Here is a 22,503-nt window from a genome sequence, read left to right on the forward strand (position 1 = left end):
AAAAGCAAGAGGAGCATTTAATAGCTTGCAACCTGTCTGGAGATCAGGACAGTACACTATCCGCACCAAACTAAAATTGTATAACAGTTGCGTCTTGCCTATCCTGCTTTATGGGTCAGAGTGCTGGAGGATAACATAGTTAGACCAACACAAACTCTCAACCTTTCACATCAGGAGTCTGAGGAGGATCCTAAGAATATTTTGGCCTCTTAAGATCAGTAATCAGGACCTCCTTAATAGATGCCAACAAGAAGACATGGCCACCATCATTATGAAACGAAGATGGAAGTGGTTAGGACATGTCCTGCGAAAAGACCCAAAAGACAACACAAAAACAGCCCTATTCTGGATACCTGAGGGAAAACGCAGGAGAGGACGCCCAAAGATCACCTGGAGACGCACCATTGAAGCAGAAGTCAAAGAACATAAGAAGACTTGGGGCACATTACAGAAACTTGCCAATGATAGACAAGAGTGGAGGAACTTCGTTGCTGCCCTACATGCCAGTGGCGTAAAGGGCAGTAAGTAAGTAAGTATTAATATGCATTGCATTAAAACAAGTGATTATTCTTAAAAAATGACCGTGTTAACTTTATTTGTGATTCTATCTTAAAACCACGAGAGAAAAAAAAAAGTGTGGCAAAACATCACTTTGAGTTCGAGTCAGTACTTCCATTTTCGTTATTTTTCCGAGTTTACCCTCGAGTTATATTTCACGTTGGAGATATAGTTTTAGTTGAGCTAGTTAAATTCAATATTCGAGTTACACCGACTATATATTGCAGGTCGTCTACATTATAAACCTCAACAAACCCAGAACGTTACACCGACGTTGTGGGTTTTCATGAGATCCGTAATATTAAGGTACTGACAAGAAATGCTCCTGATAGCTGAAAAAAAAAGGGTATCGAATATATTGAAATTGCTGATAATGCAAGGGCGAACAACTAGACTAGGTACATATATCCATTTAATTTTTTTTTTTAAATCTTTTCGACAATATAGTTTTTGAAATCAACTTCTCTGATTAACAGTGAAAAAGAACCAAAGTCATTTAAGACATCCGAATCAATTCTCATCAGTTTTTATGTAAAAGATACTAACTTGAATGTTAGAAGACGTTTTCTTGTTTAAATTTTGGTCATTCTCGGATAATATTATAGTTACTCAGAAGACAGACATCCCGAGTTGGATACCTGACTCAGGGGCTATTGTTACTTCTACGGGTTATCCTAGAAAGTACGAATCCTTTAACAACAATCTCATAACGTCTTATAAAGACTTGTAACAGTGAAGTATCCATATTTTTACTTTTCCATTTTCATGTTCAATTTATTATAAAATGCAATTGGTTCACTATTACATTAAAAACGTTTTTTTTTTTTTTAGCAAAAGTTTAAAAACTAAAACTTGTTCCAAAGTTACAATAAAATGCTTCGCAAGGCGCAGCTTGTTACGACCGCAGACGTTGAACCCTGAACAGAGGTACAAGTATAGGTACACCATTAACACTTGATACTGGTTTGAATCTGAGTGCAATTTGACATTTGACACGGGGTAAGAATTTAACCAGACTCGAAATGACCCCTTGATCCAAAATGGTTGCAGGCAAAACTCCCACAATGAACCCCGACCTTCCTCTGTGGGTATGGCACCTCGTCGATCTATTTCAATGCAATTCATTCACTTTTACTCAAGTTATCAAGAAAGAAGAAAAATATCCGTCTCTGGTGCCATATTCGTAGTTGGCTCCAATCACAACCTCCAAAACCAATCCTAGTCTTCCTGTTGTGGCATGGCACCTTGTAGTAAAACGAGATCCAAGTCACTTTTACTGCTAATAGTCCAGACATAAGGAAACTGCTTGTTTATAGACCCGTTTTGACCCCTATTTCCTCAAAGGTTTAAGCTTTAACCCCCAGAAATCAATCCCAGTCTTCCTTTGGTGGTATAGCACCTTGTAATACAATTTCAAAGAGATCCATTTACTGACAGTCAGGTTAATGTCTTGACATAAAAAAAATGCTTGTTTCTGGTCCTCTTTTGGTCACTAATTTCTTAAATGTTCAAGTTTTAAACACAAAAATATATTATACCAGTTTGACCATTGTGGTATAAAAATCGTGGAACAATATCACTGACATGTACTTTTACCGGAGTTACGTATATATAATTAAGTTTTATGAAATGTTTGTGTTTGGCTCTTTCTAGGTGCCCAAGTATAGAACATTTAGGCCCATAACCCCCAAAATCAATAAAAACCATTTTTTTGGTAGTTTAAAACCTTGTGATAAAATTTTATATCGATCAACCAATAAAAATGAGGTTGTGTAAGAAATAATAAAAATCAATATCATTATATGTAATGGCTAAAATTGAACAGGAATTTGTGGTGGTTTTAGGCCAAGTAAAAGAAATATGCGTGTTAAAGGTTTCCATATCTTCTCGTTTTTTGGTGCTTACCCTAGAATTTTTATGAACATTTCGGCAGAAGCACTGTTACACTTTGGGTTTCTTCCCCATCAACCCAAAATGTAAAAAAAGAGATTCTTATCTACCACTAAACATACATATTTTTCAAATGAATGGCAGTGCCAACAAATATAGATCCGGTCAGTAATTCTCCCAACTTAATTCACTCTAACAATATGGCTTACTTCAATAGGGTATGATGTGACCCCGTGATTTCACGAGAATGGGTCCTAGTCTACCATTCAAAAGCATGGAGACTTGTCATGAAGAGAGCGTTGAGTTCAGTGTTGAGGGCAAAACATCTTTTGTGTAAAAAAATATCGATAAAAAATAACAAATATCTATTTCTACATGATAAAGGTATTAAGAAAAAAAAATAAAATGAAAGATTTTGCATTGTTATACAAGTTTCAAGTACCCGGAAGTAAACAATACAATGCAGATCGGTCTTCGGTTTTCAATACTTTTTACGTCGTAAATTCCGGTAAAGAAAATGAAACTAGAACGAGACTTGCATACTCTATATATAGAAACTTCAAATCGAACTCATGGCCCAACTCGCAAAAATAACTCTAATTTGAACTCAAAGTTTAAATCTACATGTAACTCAAAAGTAATCACGATGTTTCGCAACACTAGTGAAAAATAATGGGAAATGTAAAAATATGCTATACGTGAGTGGTGAAAGTTAAATGTGCTTTCTAAATGCATGAAATATTACCACCTGCCATTCGAGTGTGCCGATATTTCACTGAATTGTCACTGTAAGAGTGTCCCAATATAAACAACTGCCTATGGACAGCACGAATGTTACAAATGGTATTCAGATAGACACCGTTGTCTTACCGCCTGTCAATTGAGCGCACAAGTTTATCCCAGTCACAGTAATCAACAACATCTAGGCAAATAATAGTGCTAAATCTATCGGGCACGTCCATCGCCTCCAACAATATCGGAATAACGAAGTTATCTTTTTTCTTTTGTAGCGAGAAGGTTTCGGCTTGGTCTACACTCTGCATGCACCACCTGTCTTGATAAAACTCACGCGTTAAAATAGCTAGAACTCTGTGACTGTTATGAATCAGATCTGTGATACTGTTTAGAAGGTTACTGCCTGGTATAGCATCTCTATCTACAATCGCACCTTTGAAGCCGTACAGAGCCTCAAGTTTCTGAAGCAAGGAATATAAAACCCACTCTCTCTGACTTTCAGGGTAAACAACATAGAAGTCATATTTACAGTTCTCGTTTCTTGCCTTTTCAGGAGGCTCTGAGTATGATAATTTGGCACTCAACCCTCCACAAGTTGGACAAGAGGAGATTCCCTTTTCTGCTGACAGTCTAGCTCTTCTTTCTTTCCATTTGTCCACTATTTCAGTCCATTTATCGATACTGTCTTCTTTGACACATTCTTTGATCATTTCTGAAATTCTTGTTGAATTACTTTCCATAACACCAGAAAAGTAGGCACCTAGATGGGCCATACCTTTTTCGTACCTCTGTATGAATTCCTGTATATGCCTTTTAAGTAATCCCACAGTTCCAATTTCGCGAAGTAAGCTGTGTGTCACATTAGTCGGTCCTTCAATAACACTTTGAGTTTTGGTGATGGTTTGTGGTCGTTGAGCTGTGGAAACGATGTTGTCATTTGCCAAAAGTTTATACCTCTTCACAGCAAAGCGAAACCAAAATGCAATTTCAAACAAAAGACGATCGATGCGTAGTTCAAGGTTTATTCTATCATCGCCTTCAATTTTCTCCAATTCTTCTTCATACATTTGAAGAAAAGTTTCAAATAGATGTTCGAAACTCTTTGTTGGCTTGTGTGCAGTGTCAATTTCCATAGCGCGTTTGAAGCACTCTATTGCTTCCCTTTTGTCACCTAGAGATCTAAGAAACCTGCCATGACTTCGATGGGTTTCGGGATTTTTTCCACTCCCTAAACTTTGAACAGATTTCCAAAAGTAAATACTGGATTTCGTGATGTATTCATCCTTTGTCATGTCAAGTTCGTCTCGGCTACCATCTTTTAACGCCATCATGCGATGAGCATCTGCCAATTGACTGTAGGTAAAAGAGTTATGGTTAAATGCGTCTGCTTTTTCCCAGTCTTTGATTGCTTCTTCCAAATCGGATTTGTCGCCAAAAATTCGATACTTTGTTTGGAAAACTGAAGCTCTCGTGGTTCTCCCGAACCAGTTTGATTCTGTATTGTTTATTTCCAACGACTTCTCAACTTGAACCAAAGACTCTTTCAGTCGTTGTCGGTTTTCCTCTGTCGCAGACTCGGGAGACTGCTTGATATTTTTTAAAAAGTTAGCAAAACGGATCCTTATTTCACAGTTCTGTTCATTGATCTTTACTGCTTTCTCAAAACATATCTTTGGATTCTTAAACTCCTCCAAAAATCCAAGTTTTTCAACGACTGAAGGAATAACAGATTTGTCATGTTCAATTTCACCCTTATGATTCCACCTGGTGTTTGGGTCTTTGAAAAAGAAAGTTCCCAAATAAGCAAATGAGACTCCAAGAATGTTTTTCATTGTAAGAGAATCCAGTAAATATCTATTCTCATCAGATTCAAGCGCATTTCTGATGTAGTCAATGAGCGTCAATGCTTTTTCAAATGTTTCCATTTGTTTTTCTTGATTTCTGATGTCTGTCTGATAGCGCTTCTGGTATCCCTGCATTGCCCAAAACTTTATCGCTATTTGTGTACGTCTGTCTACGTCTTCACACTTTCTTAAAACATCCAGTGCGTCTTCAAACTTACACGAGCATTTATTCCAACGTGGCTTCACATCATTATTGTAACAATCGAACAGATATGCAAATCCCTCCTCTGCTATCCTAATGGCCTTATTCACTTCGCTCTTATCCCCTTCAGAAGCTTTATTTAGCTTTGAAATGGTCTCAGTTGCTTTATTGCTTCTCATTAGACGTTTATAGACAAATGCTATGTTCGAAATTGCATTGAAATTTGACTCGTCTTTTTCTAAAACCTTGTGAAAATGTTCAAGAGATTTATCAGGGGACTTATGATAAAAGTGCATAGCACCAAGGAGATTCCGAATGGCATTCGCTGTGAAGCCGTCTTCATAGTCTAAGAGCAAGGACTCAACTTTAGCTATGGTGTGACTTAGCTTTGCGCTTGATTGAACTTGCGATGCGTTCAGAGAAAGGTAGAAGTGCCCGAATTCTGCCTTATCATCCATTTCGTGTCGGTTTACATCTGAAAAAAAAAGAAATGAGAAGTGTTGAGTAGCCTGCCTACTATCATGAATGGACTATCATCCGTCACCGGGACTGTTTTATTCAAATTTACCTTTAAAATAATTTGACGTGTATAAAATTAACACTTACAAATACATGGTACTCCAGCAATGCTAGAGTTTGTCTTGCAAGCTTTTTACTTCCAACCTCTTACGCTGTAGGAGTAAACTTTATGGTAGAACGTTCTGTTCCATGTTTGTTCTCGTTCACGATTGTGAAGACATGTGATTAATGTTTTAATTACATGTATATACAAATAAAATATAATAAAGAATTAACATATTCCCCACAACAGACAGTGGATCAAGAGGGGTGCGGGATGGGTGCGGGATGGGTGGGCCCCCTATTATTTGAAAATGTTATTTTAGTGCAAAAAATAGCTATAGCACCCCCTTTTATTCCGGAATCCCTCTGGATCCCCCTTTTCATAATTTCTGGATCCAAACAATTCCATAATCTCTGGATCCACCCCTGCCAAGTATTTTAACCTATGAGTTTTCTAGACAGACAAACCTGTCAGTCTGTCTGTCGGAAAGTTTCAGCTTTTTATGTTTTGTTTTACAGATCTGCGATGATCGAAACCTCGTTGAGTTGCAAAATATTAGTACAGATGTACACACGCGTTAAACGTGTAATTGAATTGCTAAGTACAGAAATATTTTGACCTCACTGAAGCTGAGGCATTTACAACTTATGTTCTGTTGGGTGGATTTATGTATTAAAGTAATAAAGTAATAAGTCCTATGGATACAGGAATATTATCAACTACAAAACAGTGTCAAATTATACGGGATTCTAAAACAACTTTGGTATGAAAGCTTATTGGTGTCCAATAACGCGAGAAAAAATATATAATCCGTGGACACAATTTTTAGGTAGTGGCCATGGATTAGTAAATCATGGCCATGAAGGAACAACATTAAAAATAAGATTGATTAAGAATTGCACGCATTAATTAATGAACTTAAATATGTGTTATTCTGATGTGGGGCTGGACTGATAGTGGAGCGGGTTGGTTAAATTATGTTTGTAATACTACATATATATATTCAGGAAGAGACTGAGCAGCATACATTTATAAAGATATTTTGTAACACGTAAAAACTCCCTTATTATAGAATAATGAGAATGGAAATGGTGAATATGTCATAGAGACAACGCTCTAACCGGGATGAAAAATATAGCTGAAGGTGACCCATGGGTCTTCAACGAACGGCAATTTCTTTCTTTGTAAGCTCCTCTTTGAAATATTTAAACGATATGTTTATACGTTACTCCTCCTCCTACACCTCTGAATTGGAGTTAATGAAACTTTCATAAACCTTTCCTTACTTTTGAATATGTGCACCTTATATTTCAGATTTTGACCTATTTTTTTTTAGGATCATCAAACATGCAGTATTTTTTTCATTCCCTGATGTGGGAACACATCATCCGTAACTCATTATACACGACTGAAATCTGCACAGAAACTTAAAAAATAATTACATATTGTCATTTCGGGCATATCAATATCCAAATAAAAAAAGGAGGGTTAAAGAGTCAGGGGAAATTCGGACTATTTCCATAAATAAATGTAATGATAATTTTGATTTTTTTTTGTGGAATTAGGAGGGATGTTATTTTTAAATCATTTCATGGTGTGTTGCCCGTCTATACTATAGTCTGTATACCTACAATCATCCCAAAAAAAAAAAGACAAAGGAGCCCCGAATTCATTGACTCAGCAATGTGGGGAAAACTATACTCCATAAAGAGAACATGCATGGATGCTATAAATATGTACATAATATTATTAAAATAATGTATAAATATGGCCAGCTAAAGTGGACAAAAAATGCCTATTTATTATAATCGAATAAATATTTATAATTCATTTATAAACATTTATAATTTAATAATATTTATCACTCAATTATAAATATTATTAATTCACTTATTAATATGGCAATTATGAATATTTGCAATCCAATTACATGTATAATCAATAAATCAATTATAAATATAATTCAAGCCAAAATGGACAAACGTGCTTATTTATAAATATTTATAATTCATCTATAATTTTTTTACCATAATTGAATTATTAATATTTTAATTGAATCATAAATATGAATAAATGAATTATAAATACTTATAAATAACTAAATTTTAAATATTTATAATTATTCATAAATATCTGTACATAGGCATTTTGTCCACTTCGGCTTGCCATTCATACAGTAAATCCCGATAGCAAGTTTAATATGCACTGCGAGCTAAAGTTCTGTATTTTTGGCATAATGCAGTACATCATCCTACGTATCATTTGCTTTAGAAAGAGAAAGATCGTAAAAGGTAAAAAATCTTGACCCAAGAAGGAGGAAACACCACGCGGCAAACCGACAAACACCACGGGGAGGTGGGGGTAAGTTAAGTACAATGGGTAGGTACAGATGTGCGGCCAATATCGGTCTGCTTTTTATGATTACTAATATATGAAAAGGGTAGGAATTTAGTTGCAGTATATGTGATTGGGGTTAAAATTTACAAATTATAGCCTATTTATATTTACACATGGTAATTGATTTGACATCAATTGAATCGTCCTGAAAATCACCATAGTAAATAAAGATTAACACTTGACTGATAAGCAGGAAGGGATCCAAGTGGCTCGGACATGATAATGTCTTCCGATACAATGTGAAATGTTCTGATCAGCATCGTTAGACGTTATGATAAACACCATGCATATATAAATGAATGGGTTACATAAATGTAATACACATATATATGAATGAGTGTCGGTTTTTTATAGTCAGAATATATATGAATGGGGTGGGTAAAAATTTCGGGGGCCGCACACCTGTACCCTTTTTATTTACCAGTTAAGTTACCCCCACCCCCTCCCCCGTGGTAAAAACATTTCGATTATATCAGGGGCGTGTCCAGGATATTTGAAAGGGGGGGCGTAGAATAAAATATTTTTTGTTGATGTTTAATTTTGATCGGTTTAGCTTTAATGTATCTCAAACGAACGCAACATATTGTCATCAATAAAGCAAGATCAAATGATTGGGTCAATCGTGGTCAGATAATACACATGGGAAAAAAGAAAGTTTGTCTGCAATGGTAAGATCAAATAGTAGATTCAGTCGTCGTCTGATAGTACCATCAGTCGTAGTCGGATAGTACACGTAGGAATAAAACGAAAGTTTGTCCGGAACGGTAAAAATAAGGAATCTAAATAACCAAAAGCTAGTTATTGCATTTGGATTGATTTTATAAACTTACAATGCAAACTAAGTACAATGACAGGGTAATAGGCCAGGGGCGTGTCCAGGATATTTGAAAGGGGGGGCGTAGAATAAAAAATTTTTGGACCTTTTTTGGCTTAAAAACATAAAATAATAGAGAATTGCACTAATGTAACGGTTCCTGACTTGGAGCATGTATATTTTATAGTTAAAGTGTCAGGGTGTGACATTTTTTATGCCGAGTTAGTGTCACACAAAACAACCAAAATTCATGTATTATACTGATTTACTTACCGTTTTGGTTGTTTAAAAAAGGTGTCCAAGACACCTTGATACGATTTTAAGGTCTTTTGACCTTTTGTTTTTGACATCGACATCTTTGCGAATTCTTTATCACATCAACAACAATGGATACTAATCGCAGAGTCGAACACGCCGGACTCCGAGAAACGAAATTTTACGGTTGATGATGACCCATCAAATTGGGGAATCAGTATAAAAAGAAATCAGAGTATGTGTTTAATTAATGAATATGATAAATTGCCATCATTCAATACAATACTAGCAGATTATAACGATAGTTTTTTTTTTTTTTTTTTTTTTTTTTAAAGGGGGGGCGTACGCCCATTACGCCCTTACCTGGACCCGCCCCTGTATATACACTACCATGATTTATATAATGCATTTTTAACTTAAATAAGACCACAATAAAGCTTGCACTTGTATGCAGAGATACTGGCTGAAAATTTATCAAAAATACCTTTCATATTTTGTTCCCCTGTCTTAAAATAGAAAAAGTCAAGCTTGAATCTTCTTTCTTCCGGTTTTTTGGAATAAAGGGAGATAATTAAAGTCATAGAGAATGGTTTCCGTAATTTCGTTTTGCTTTTAATTTTGTTGATTTTAGATTTTATATTGTTTTACTATCTTGATCATGCCTCTTGTGAGACCTTTAGTAAAAATTAAATTATTGAATATCTTAAAAATCTTAATAAAATGGTTTTCATACCGATTTCAAGCGGACGAATTATAAATAAAGAGGATTTTATAAAATAGGGGGCACACAATGTTCAGGAAATATAAAAGTCAATGCATGTGTGAACGCTTTGGATATATTATCATACGACCGGTAATGTGTAAAATCAAAGTGCAAAAAAAGACTAAGTCAAGAAAGACGTTCACTTCGGCATTCCTACTGTTTCCTTCACTTTACAACTTGACTATGTTTCACAGACTGTTGCTTTTGAGTTCTATGATAGATATGTATTTATTGGAGTTTAGAACAAAAACATGTTTCATGTTGACCATATCTAACCAGTAATGTTGGATCCAAGTAGAAATCGTTTGTACTAGTAGGTTCGTTAGTTCGAGAGTTCATGTTTAGAATGAGAACGATTAAAGATAAATAATCTCTTACTTTGTAAAAGCTAATTCCAAATCATCTTCGTAATATACCGAAGATGTTTTCAAAATGCTGGTATTTTTTTTAATGAAAACATATCTGTCCAGTGTGGTGGACGAGTTTTTTCAACAAGCGGTCGGCATTCCATTGGAAACAAATTGTGCTCCTCGACTTGCTGACCTATTCCTCCTCTCTTGTGAGGCTGACTTTACAACTAATCTGATCCAAAAGAAGAAACATTAAGCTAGATCCTTTAATCTCAGCTTCCGCTCTATATATTATATTATGTATCATCGTTAAACAATTTTAGTTTCGGGGATTTGATACATCGCATCTACCCCAAAGAATATGAGATAAAGGGTACTACAGACACTTTGAAGTCAGCCTCATATCTTGACCTACAATTAGAAATCAATGATAAAGGAAAACTATTGACCAACCTATACGACAAACGCGATGACGTTTCATTCCAAAGTTCATATCACAACTCATACGTTATGCCAGAGCTTGCCGTAACTACGTAGACTTTTGTATCGCGCTAGACTTCTTATATTTAGGCTTCTGGAACAGGGTTATGTTACAACAAGATTGAAGTCATCACTGCAGAAGATTTATTGTCTTTATCGTGAACTTGAGGATATTTATGGTGTATCCATCTGCACCATGAAAACTGATTTGTTCATCGTGTCATAGTTTTCCTCTTCTCTTTTGTCTATCCTGTGATTGACTTTTTACGGTGGGTGTTTCTAGTAAAGAAGAGGACGCTTACCATACCGGTGCACCAGGTCCATGCTCTCAGTTTTTAGTTGAGTCCAAGTCGCTAATTTACTTTTGTTACTTTGTATATATTATTTTGGTTATTTTATGTTTTTCATGTGTGTGTCTATTTTCCATGTCTGGTCTTCGTCCCTGGATAACATTCGTTTGCTTTACGCTAGAATCTTGGTTCCCTTGATTGCTCTTTCATTAGTCCAACGATTCCATATTTCATAAACACACATACACACAAATAGAAACATAGCATATACATTAGCTAATCTTATAGACATGCATTCAAAAAGTTTGGTTTCATTATTGGTGTCGGAAAAGATACAATAAAGGTCATTAGTTTAAATCGCAATAAAATTAAGAAAAGATTGTAGTACATGGTACAGTAAATATTTTTAGTGTAAACTAGTTTCAAAATACATTTATATACAAAATGCCTAATTTCCAACTGCAAGTATACAAAATAATGAGAATACATGTATACCATTTGAAAAAGTTGATAAAATCAGGTTTAGAAATAGCAAATTTCCTTCAAAATAACTAAAATTCTATATGTCATTTTTATCCTAGCCAAAAGTGCGAAACTAAACTAAACTGTGGAGTGCTGGCTTAAGGAAGTAGACCTAGGGTAAGGGACACTACTCTTAAAAATCATTGGAATGTTTGTATTCAGCATTTAACATTTAAAAGCTTGAGAGGCTTTGGTGAAATTAAATATGATACAAACATATCACTGATTTCATTAGTTATGCCCCTTACCCTAGGTCTACCTCCTTAATTCAAGTTTCTGACATTAGAAATTGTACATGGGATGTTATTTGTCCCCTTAAGTTTCTCTATTCAAAAGTCTCTGGAATGTACACGAAATGCATTTCAATTTTGTTGTGTCACGCTTTAAAAAAATGAATAATGGGACTTTTATTTTTTATTTATTTATTTTTTTGGGGGGTGGGGGGGATTACACGCGGTTTAAGTGGGGATAAATTTGACGGGCATTACATTTCACCATACTAATTAGCCCTTTGAAATGACGTTGAAAATGAAAATTGCTACTGTTTGTTAAAAATGGTTATTAAGTTAAAACTTAACTGTTTAACTTCAAGTTCATAATGGGCCAAATTTTTTTTTTTAAAACAAACTCGTCGACGGGGATTGAAGTTTTTAGATTTTGGTCGTTATAATAGATCCGCAGAATTTCAAAGGGCCATTCCTTTACATTATTAGTAAAAATTTCAGCTGGAATGTGAGAAATGGCACACGGCCCCTCAAATCAAAATCAATGAAAACCGTATTAGATGGGTTTTCTATTCAAAATATTGCATCATCCATTTAATAGTAGTTGGATCCAGAATTATTTTTTCAAGATATTTCTCCGTATATAACAATTTCTACATGTATTATTGATCGGTCAGCTAGGGAATCTGCTGTTTCTTAGACCATGATGACCATACAACAAGATCTGCCTGTTTCTTGTTCACTTTGAGTTTGTTAGTTAAAACATCACACAGCAGATCCTTGTAAGAGTAATCAAGGGAACCAAGGTTATAGCGGTAATCAAAAGAATGCAATCCAGGGACAAAGACCAGATATGGAAAACAGACATACACAACAAAGAACACAAAGCAACCAAAATCACACATACAAAGCAACAAAAGTAAATGAGCAACTCGGACTCCACTAAAAACTGGGAGCATGGACCAGGTGCACCGGTAGGGTAAGCGTCCTCTGCCTTTCTAGAAACACCCGCCGAGTTGCTCATATAATGTTTGTGTAGTACCCGTGAACTCTGACCAGCGTTCTACACAGGAAGAACTGCAACAGATTTTCATATGTTTTAAGACATATGGAAGCATGTTTATGACAGATATGGAAATAGATGTTTTTGAGAATTTGCGGCAGTCCCAAACAACAAAAATCTTTAGACATATTTTTCAAGATCTTTTTAAGAACTCGAGATGAATTATTCTTCAATAGAAAAATACCTTTTTTGTTTTGTTTTTATAAAAATAATCATTTTTCATAGGACTATTGGAGATTATTGTCTTTTTGTACTTGATAAGGGCCTAGCCATGTAAAGATTCCAATCTATTATTTTAAAGAACTAGAGTAAATCTTAAAAATTCTTTTCTGATAAAAAATGATGACAGGACATTAATTCACGGATGCTATATAGATGACGTGTTACCTTTAAACAATCCTAATTTCGGGAATTTGATACATCGCATCTACCCCAAAGAGCTTGAAATAAATGATACTACAGACACTGTGAAGTCAGACTCATATCTTGACCTACACTTAAAAATCGATGTTACTAAAGGAAACTATTGACCAAACTTTACCACAAACGTGATGACTTTTCATTCAGAATTGTCAACTTTCCTTTCATCTGTAGCAACATCCCTTCAGCACCTGCGCATGGAGTGTTCATATCATAACTCATACGTTATGCCAGAGATTGCCGAAACTACGCAGACTTTTTGTATCGCGCTTGAAATCTGACAAATAGGCTTCTGTTGCTACAAGATTGAAGTCATCACTAAAGAAGTTTTATGGTCGTCATCATGAACTCGTGGATCGTTATGGTGTGTGCATCTGCGCTATGAAAACTGATTTATTCAACGTGTGATTGTTTTCCTTCCCTCGTTTGTCTACCCCGGACTTGACATTTTATGAGCAACTCGGCGTGTGTTTCTTGAAAAACAGAGGACGTTTACCCTACCGGTGCACCTGGTCCATGCTAACAAGTTTTTAGTGTAGTCCGAGGTGCTCATTTACTTTTGTTACTTTGTATGTATGATTTTAGTTACTTTATGTTCTTTGTTGTGTATGTCTGTTTTCCATGTCTGGTCTTTGTCCCTGGGTTACATTCTTTTGATTACTGCTATAACCTTATAGAACCTATAAAAATGACCTATAACTTAGAAAGGCAGAGTATTAATGTATGAAATGGATCCAGAAACTGCTATGTAACTTCAAAGTCCTGCATACAAATGGTCCAAGAAACTCTCATAGTACTTGGATAACAGTATTCTGAAAAGGGAGTGGGGGACTGACTGGTCTAAGGGGGGCTGCTCCAGTGATTTTCAGATTATTTCTACATAAACAAACACTGTTCAAGTATATGGGGAAGTGCCCTCCACTGGATCCACCTATGAATAACTCAAAGCCCAAATCTTTTTTCTGGTAATACTACAGACCTGCAGTACTATTAGAAATACAAAAGTCTGCTTTAAGTTTTGCTGGATCTAGCCAGATTTAATTACCAATATAAAACAAATATATGAGACACAATGTCACACACTAGAAATCTATTTATAGATCCATACATCTAATCACATGGTCTACAAATCTATACCATATAAGGTATGGGTAGGCATGGCTACCACATACAGATCACAGATAACAGCTTCAATGGTTTTGATAATCAGTCACAGACCAATCAGTGTACACATATAAAATTTATAACCTTTGACCTTTAAAGTAACCTAAAGTCATTTTGGAGCAGTAATTAACTAAATTGAAATCAGATAGCAACCATAAGTATTAAAAATACTATGATTTTAAAAATAGTAATTCAAAAGCTTTGATCAATCTGAAAATTGTTCAAGTTCAAGGTCACCTTGTGATTAACAATTTCACATGTCCACACCAACTTCCTGTGACCTTAATATCAAAATGAAGGTCAAAACATCTAAGGTGTAAAATACTGGTGAATTATGACAATATTAGCACCTAAACAACCTTCTATTCCAAAAAATACACAACAATTATATGATTATCACTATAACTTCTCACATAAAATAGGATTCATAATCTAATGGGCCAATCAAATCAACATCTACAGATCTTTATAATACACCTATAGTCCTTAAGTTACATTGAATAAATCAAAAAAGTCAAAAAGCTGTGGTTTCTTGGATTAAATCTGAAATTTGTTCCATGTGCATCTAATTGATGTCAAACCTATTGAGTCCAACAAGAAAAGGATGTCATTCAAAGGAACAAAGGATTTTGAAGTGGCAAAATTAACAATAAAACAAATCAAGACTATGCATGCTCTTTCTAGTATAAAAATCATTTTTTCCAAGGATAGAAAGATAATAATAAGCAAAAAAATATTGAAAGTAATAAATTAAAGAAAAAAGGATTTATTAAGATAAAAATAGCCTATACTGTTAAAAAGCAAGAAATGCAAAATATAAATTCAAGATTCATAAAGCAAAACCAACATCTTCTTTAAAATACTGGTTGGGTGTAAAAAAAAAGGATTTCAAGAGTAAATTTATGAAAAAATTTCATAGATAGATTTGTTAGGATTATTTTCTATACTGAAAAATAATAATGGCATTATATCATGTGATTTATGGTAGCTGCCATTTCACAAAATACTGGATGGGAGATATTTTGTTATGTTTTCTTTTCATTCTGTTTACAGGTTTCTATGACTACATAAGCAAAGATTCTGCAGGGTGTTCTCATAAAAAAACCAGTTATCCTCTATGGTTTATACCCTGAAAAAATCTGTCTTTTCATCACAAAATAAAATCATCAATTTATCCTTAAAATCTGTCTTTTTATCATAAAAAATCTATTCTGTAAATGTACTTATTGAATTTTTTTCATCATGATTATTATAAAAAAGTAACATTATTTCTGAAATTGCAAACAAGTTCCAGTAAAATATCAGAATGTAAAATTAAAATTGGACATATCAACAACAAAAATTTGTCAGTGAAAATACATTAAACAATATTGACAATAAATATATAAATATAAGAATTTACTACAGTAAATAAATAAAAATTTGGACGGCTTTCAGCACTTCAGTGTATAACATTTTAAGAGTTACAGAACATAAATTGTTTTTGATGGAATGTGGACAGAATGCTATTGATGGATGGACTATCGTGGACGTATTGGACTAGATATACGGGTTTTCTCTAGCTGTCCAGATAAATCTCGCACCTTGTCGGCCCAATATTCACTACTTTGCTGAAGCTGGATTGACAACTGAAAAAGAGAAAAAAAGATGGATTGTCAATGTGTATTCCCCTTTTGGACTTACTCTATTTCCACCAAATTTCAACACTTGTGTTACCCATTGACTATATGTTTGTAAACTGTCTTTGGAAACTTTGATAAACATTGGAAAACTAATAAATATACAGTTTCAATATGAAAAAGTTATTTTATGATTGAAATTGATTTGACACATTTACTTCCAGGAAAGATACTTCAAATTGATAGAAATATAATTCACATTATAGAAACAATGGCAAATCAAACATAAACCTATATCACATTATGTCAACATCTATCACTCGAACTGAAATGTATCATTCACAAAAACCAACCACTGAACAAAAGTTAAGACTCCTTCCTTGATTAAAGCTGAGTTGGTACATAATAACAGTTATAAAACAATCTCATTTGAATAGACCTAGGGTAAATGACACAACCCTTACAAATAATTGGAATGTTTGTATTCAGCATTTTACATCAATCTTATGTAAGCATCGAAGTAAAATTGCACTGGTTTCATTCTGTTTCAAATGAAAGCTTGATAGGCTTTGGGGAAATTGAATATGATACAAACATTTCACTGATTAAAAGTTATGTCCCTTACCCTAGGTCTACCTCCTTAAGGATCAGAATCATGTATTCAGAATATGATTGATGGACTGATTATTGTCTAACATATTTTGGCTGATATTTCATGCATTTAAGGATGAGAATAAGTATATCTTGTTAATACATGTATTAATGATTTTCATATATAATTACATTTAATATTTAATATATTTAGTATTTAATTAGGATATTATTTTAATTGTATATGTAGTATCCTGGGATTGACAAGGGGTAGTAGTACCACCCCCTCCCTAAATCATTATCCAGTAAAAACAATGCAATGAAATAATAATAAAATTTTTAAAATCCTTTCCATTTACTTCCAGTTCTGCTTGCTACATCATGACCCCTCATAATAATTATCCCCTTCCCCACTTTCAATGTCCTAAAATAGCCCACATTTTAAACTCTGATCTCCTATAATCTGAACCCTATAATTTGGCTGTTTATTGCAAAAAATGTCTATAGATCACAACAAACTGAAATTCATAACACTCTACATGATTTTATGATAGACACTTAATTCAGTTTTTTAAGTTGAGCATGGATTGTTAATTGAAAAACTGCCATATACAAACATATTAGTTGTATTAGATAACATTTACAATCTGTCTATAAAGCACTTATTTCCCTGTTCGACATACACAACTGCCTTCACAAACCTAATTAAAACTGCTGGAGTATCTCTGTTTCAAAAAGGAAAGTTTCTGTCAGTAGATAAACCAGTATATGAATTATAGGAATTCAAGATATTCCTTTACACTATCACATAGTCAAAAAATATCCACACTGTGTCACACATTGAGGCCAACCTGCTTTAACCGAACAAATTTTTGAGTCAGAAAGGGGTACAGTTTAGATAGATTTTACTGTATCTTAAAATTATTATCTGATTTAGTTTTGTTTCTTTCCCAACTTCTGTCAAGCCTAGCATTGCCTCTAGGAAGTTTAGCTAAGAGGTCAAGTGAACAATACCATGCAAAAATCAAGTCACTCCCATAATCCTTCTGTTACCTCTTTGAAAGAATACATGGCAATCATACCACATCCGCTAATTTCATATTTTTCATTATTCTTCACTTTCTTAGCCACAAAAAACTTAATTCTCTACTCTCTCCAAAGAAAATGTAACAAAAAAAAAAAAACCAACACAATCTTTAAAGTTATAAATAATTAAATTGACAATTACCTCCCCTACTCTCTGTATCCAGTAGTTTTTATCTAGGGCTTGAGGGTCTGAGACACCAGCATCTTCTAGTCCTTGACTGTAGGCTTTTTGCTGAAAAAATGGAAAAAAAAGTTATTCTTCAGTTTGTGACAGTTGTAAGAGGCTTATAGTGCAGAGTACTATTTCTTTGTGGCCTACAAAGTGTACATGTAATATAGGTTTATTGTGATACAAACAAAAAACAATTCATGATTATTTGAAAAAATAGGTGAAAATGTAATCATAGAAAATAAAATTGGTGTATTTGCAAGTAAAAAAAGACCTTTTAGAGTGTTAAGAGTGGTAACTTCAGTTGGTCATTAAAAAATTTAAATGTACAGAAAAGAACATGAACACAATACAACATATCTGAAATCAAACTACAGTTGTATCATTTAGTTTTTATCTTGCAACTAGATTTTCTATTACATGTATACAAATCACTCTGTCAAATAAATCATTGTGGTATAATCAAAATAATAAAATCTTGTTTACCATTTTTTAAATTTTCACACAAGACCTAAAGCAGAAACTAAGTAATCAGGTTAAGGTTTTTTTAATGTGTGTGTTCAAGAAATGGAATAAAATGATATGATTTTTTATCTGCCGGTATGTACATTTCTGACTTCTCTCTATAAAATACAGTTGCAGGATAAAACCAGTACACGAACATTGCCAGAAAATTTTTTAATTCATTTATACCTGCTATAAAACAGTCAAAACCGTTTGGGAAACCATCACAATCTGACTGTTTCTCAAGCTTGTAAACATAAATTTGATTTTTTTTTGGCAAAGTAAATGTATTGCCTTAGTACTACCAATATATTGAATAAAATACTGTTCATAATTGAAGCTTCACATTTATAACATATAAAATATAGGATATAATTCAATAAAGAGATATTTCCAACACCACTAGACCGCCTTATAGGTAGAAATATTAACAAGATGGAATACATCTCCACTAAATGCTACACAATTTGTTAAGCAAATAAAGACAAAAAAATCTACTGAAAAAAAGATAAAACAAGAAGTATTTAAAGCATAATTTTACACAACATTGAATATAGAAAGTGCATTATGAATTTGCACAGTGAAAATATTTCAGTTCCTATTCTATAAGGCCATATAAAATGATTCTTGGTTCTGAGCCCCCTCCCCAATTTGTTTTCATGATGCCTCACTTTTATAACCAATTCAGTAAATTAAAATACAAAAAGTACTCCCCTCATCATTTTTAAAACCACTCTCATCACTTTCTGGTCCAGTCAAGTTGACGGGAAAAGACTTATTCCCTTGAAAGTTTTCACAAAAAATGGCCTAAGAACCAAAAAATCAACTTTGAATGGCCTAAGCTATAGTTATGTAGAGTCTGGGATTACACAGAGTTGTGTCCCTTGTTACCTTATCAATATCAACATCAGTAACACGCATCTGAAATATTCATTCCTATTTAACAACTATCTAAACCCTAATGATAGTCTGTGCTAAAAACTTTTTTCAGCCATTAGCCTGAATCCTAAATTTTAACAACATTCCATTATAACAAAGCATTTCCACTGAAATTCCATTTGCTTGAATCAATTTTTTAGTGACTCTTACTTACGGCTAATGGCTTAAGGCACTGACTGTAATGAGAAATCACCGCACTTTACTTATGAAGACAGGATTTAGTTGGATGTAAGCTACCAAGTCTATCCAATTATAATTGGCACTCCTTAATTTTGTTGAAATTCCTGCATGAACAGGCTACAAAGGGGGTTGGTTAACACTGAATGCCCAAAATTTTATTACATACCGGTACACTCCTTCAAAAATCATTAGTACAATGTGGAAAATAGTTTTAAATACACACAAGTCAAACATTAGTTTGTGTAAGGTACTTAATCAACAATACATTTCAACATGGCAAAATTTTGAAAACAATTAAAATCTGGTGAACTAATGTAAAAAACAAATGTAAAAAGGTACTATCTGTCTTAAAGGACAAAACAAACAAGGGATTAGGAATGTTACTAGCACTATAAATCATTAATTTGAAATAAAGCACAAATTTAATATGTTAAAACTACACAAGTCAATTTACAAATTAAAAACTGCATAAAGAGATTTGTTCATCATTAAGTTTAAAACAACAAGCTTCTAATTAAAATGATGATGAAAATGAAAATAAGCTTAATTTTTCCTACACCAAATAACAAATAGAGAAAAACACTGTAAATCTTAAATTCCCCAATTTTCCTTAAAAACGTTAGTGATTAATTTCACTCAAAGCTTACTAGAGGGGCACCAGGTACTGCTGGAGTAGCACATGGGCAAGAAGGCGACCGTTGGTGACCTAGTTTTTCTTTCCTTCTCTGTTTCATAGAAAATTGCCATTCAAAACGTATTTAATATAAAATCACTATTGTCCAATTGAATAGCAAGGATAGCTGTTCAACAGTTAGTACAGGTTCCTTTACACTGAATTGAAATTATAACAACTATTTTGTACGATCAATATGTAACACATATTTGAAAACTAACGTGCAATGAAATTGAATTAAATGAAATTAAAAACAAGCTCTTAGTTTTCAAAACTACTATAAATACAACACCAAAAGCCAAATAAAAACAGTCAGAAATTCAGCGGCCGCAAAAAAAAAAAGGCATAAAATATGGGAAACAAACAAAATCTAATATGTGTAAAAAGACAACTCAGATATCAACTTACTGGTTTCTCTTTGAGGGGTGATGAATGTTCGATAAGTAAATGCCGTCGAGCCTCCATTTGAGATTTGAGGCTATTTATAGTTTGTTCTTTACTTTCAACTTGAAGTTCTAAAGTTTGGCGAGCATGAATTTCTCTATCTAGGTCATTACGTAATCTTTGGTTTTCTTTCTGCAATGATCCCAGCTGTAACAGTAAAGAATAAATCATTAAATTACAAAATTAAAAAAATCGAAACATGGTAATTAATGTGGAAACAGATTGTAGCAAATAAACTTTAGTGGAAGTATGAAGAACAAATAATATGTAATTCATATTTTAGCAGTGAAAGGTATAAAATGAGACTTGGAATACAGTAAAACCAGTCTTATTAAAAGCAATTTTAAGCTAATATAATTATTTGGTTTGTTCTACCCAGTAGGTCTTCTTGCAACTGATCAATTTAAACAATATTTAAACAAAATGGCAAAGCAAATCAATGAAAATTTTCTGTTGCAATAATTTGTGTTCATCTGTCAAAATACTATTAAAACATTGTCACACGCTGATCTAGCTCACTCTCTGATACCTAACTATTGTCAAATGTTTACAGGTGATTGGTTTCATTGTTAATCCCTCTAATCAGCTGTTTGAAGTGTCACCTATCCCGGTGTATGTTTTTATAACAGTAAACATGTCAGTGATTAGAATTTCATTGACCGTTAATTAAATTTCAGGTCTCAACGTTGTACCAACAAGTGAATGGACAATGGATTTAAAGGGTTCTAAACAAGTGAAAATGGTTGGATTAGGTGACAAAAGACAAATAACTGCTTTATTATCCGTAACTAAATCAGGCCGACTACTGCCGCCGCAGTTGATATATCCCAGTAAAACCGATGCTTGCCTCCGAAAGTCACATTCCCGGAGGATTGGGATGTAACTCATACTGAATCTCATTGGAGTACAGAAGAAACGATGGTTCGCTTCACTAAAAAAGTCATAATTCCGTACGTCGAGTCGGTTAGAGAGTCTTTACCTGTGACTAAACACGACCAAACAGCTTTGGCCATATTTGATGTTTTCAAGGCACACAGAAGTGAAACATTACTATCACTGTTGAGAAAGTCGGGAATTCGTTATGTTTTTGTGCCTGCAAGTTGTACTGACCAACTGCAGCCTCTCGATCAAACGATCAACAAACGATACAAAGATGACATTGAAAAACAATTTCAACTTTGGTACACCGATGAGTTTGCTAAAATGTTGAAGGATAGAAAATCCGGTGAAGAACGCAAACACATGAAAATTGACTTACGAACATCCGTTGTAAAGCCGCTACACACAAAATGGGTTATTAAATGTCACGAGAAGTTTGAAAAAGAAACTGAATATATTCAGCGATCGTTTGAGGCCATTGGACTCCCATGTGAACCTCTTATTCTGCACATGCCCAATGAAAGTTTCTGAATGTTGTAAACAGCGATATTTTGACAATTGACATGCATCCTTAATAATATTTTGATTTGTTGCTGTAAATTGTAATAAAATTGATACATGAAATTAAATTACATGTCTTTCAACTTACAAATGAAACAACGTTCTATTAATTGAACATATAAACCTGCATAATCAATGAAAATAACCAAACTAGGACACCCAAAATAATAATGGACATATTGTCGGTGTTCACTCAAGACCTGAAATAATACATAGAAATTCCAAATAATTCGCGTGGGGGATATTTTCACGAATATTTTTTGATCGCGAAAGTTGCGAAAATAACCCCCACATGAAAATTTCCACTATTACAGTAGTTGTCTTT

The 22,503-nt window shown here is 33.9% G+C and overlaps 2 protein-coding genes across 14 annotated transcripts in view; both read right to left on the bottom strand.

Moving 5' to 3' along the window:
* Positions 1–3,029: 3,029 nt before the first annotated feature.
* Positions 3,030–9,806, bottom strand: LOC148617275 (tetratricopeptide repeat protein 22-like). The gene is made up of 2 exons (XM_088584814.1): positions 9,742–9,806; positions 3,030–5,704 (listed from the first exon to the last, which is right to left on the bottom strand). Exons 1-2 carry the CDS (start codon positions 9,746–9,748, stop codon positions 3,315–3,317), a joined length of 2,397 nt encoding a protein of 798 aa, XP_088440940.1. The 5' UTR covers positions 9,749–9,806; the 3' UTR covers positions 3,030–3,314.
* Positions 9,807–14,379: 4,573 nt separating this feature from the next.
* The window catches only part of LOC148617276 (uncharacterized), an 85,488-nt gene continuing 77,364 nt past the window's right edge, over positions 14,380–22,503 (bottom strand). For 6 of the 13 annotated variants that reach the window (XM_088584830.1, XM_088584829.1, XM_088584841.1 and 3 more), the window contains 4 exons: positions 20,703–20,885; positions 20,269–20,346; positions 17,972–18,061; positions 14,380–16,161 (listed from right to left, as the gene is read on the bottom strand). In XM_088584830.1, the coding sequence (XP_088440956.1) occupies positions 16,054–16,161; positions 17,972–18,061; positions 20,269–20,346; positions 20,703–20,885 (459 nt within the window). In that variant the 3' untranslated portion in view covers positions 14,380–16,053. Of the gene's footprint in view, positions 16,162–17,444; positions 17,469–17,971; positions 18,062–19,393; positions 19,424–20,268; positions 20,347–20,702; positions 20,886–22,503 lie in introns of all 13 variants that reach the window. The other 7 variants (XM_088584832.1, XM_088584834.1, XM_088584835.1 and 4 more) reach the window with 5 other exon arrangements.

Source organism: Perna viridis, chromosome 5, assembly GCF_037379345.1.
Source record: "Perna viridis isolate PV_CMFRI_1.1 ecotype Kerala chromosome 5, ASM3737934v1, whole genome shotgun sequence".
NCBI lineage: Eukaryota > Metazoa > Mollusca > Bivalvia > Mytilida > Mytilidae > Perna > Perna viridis.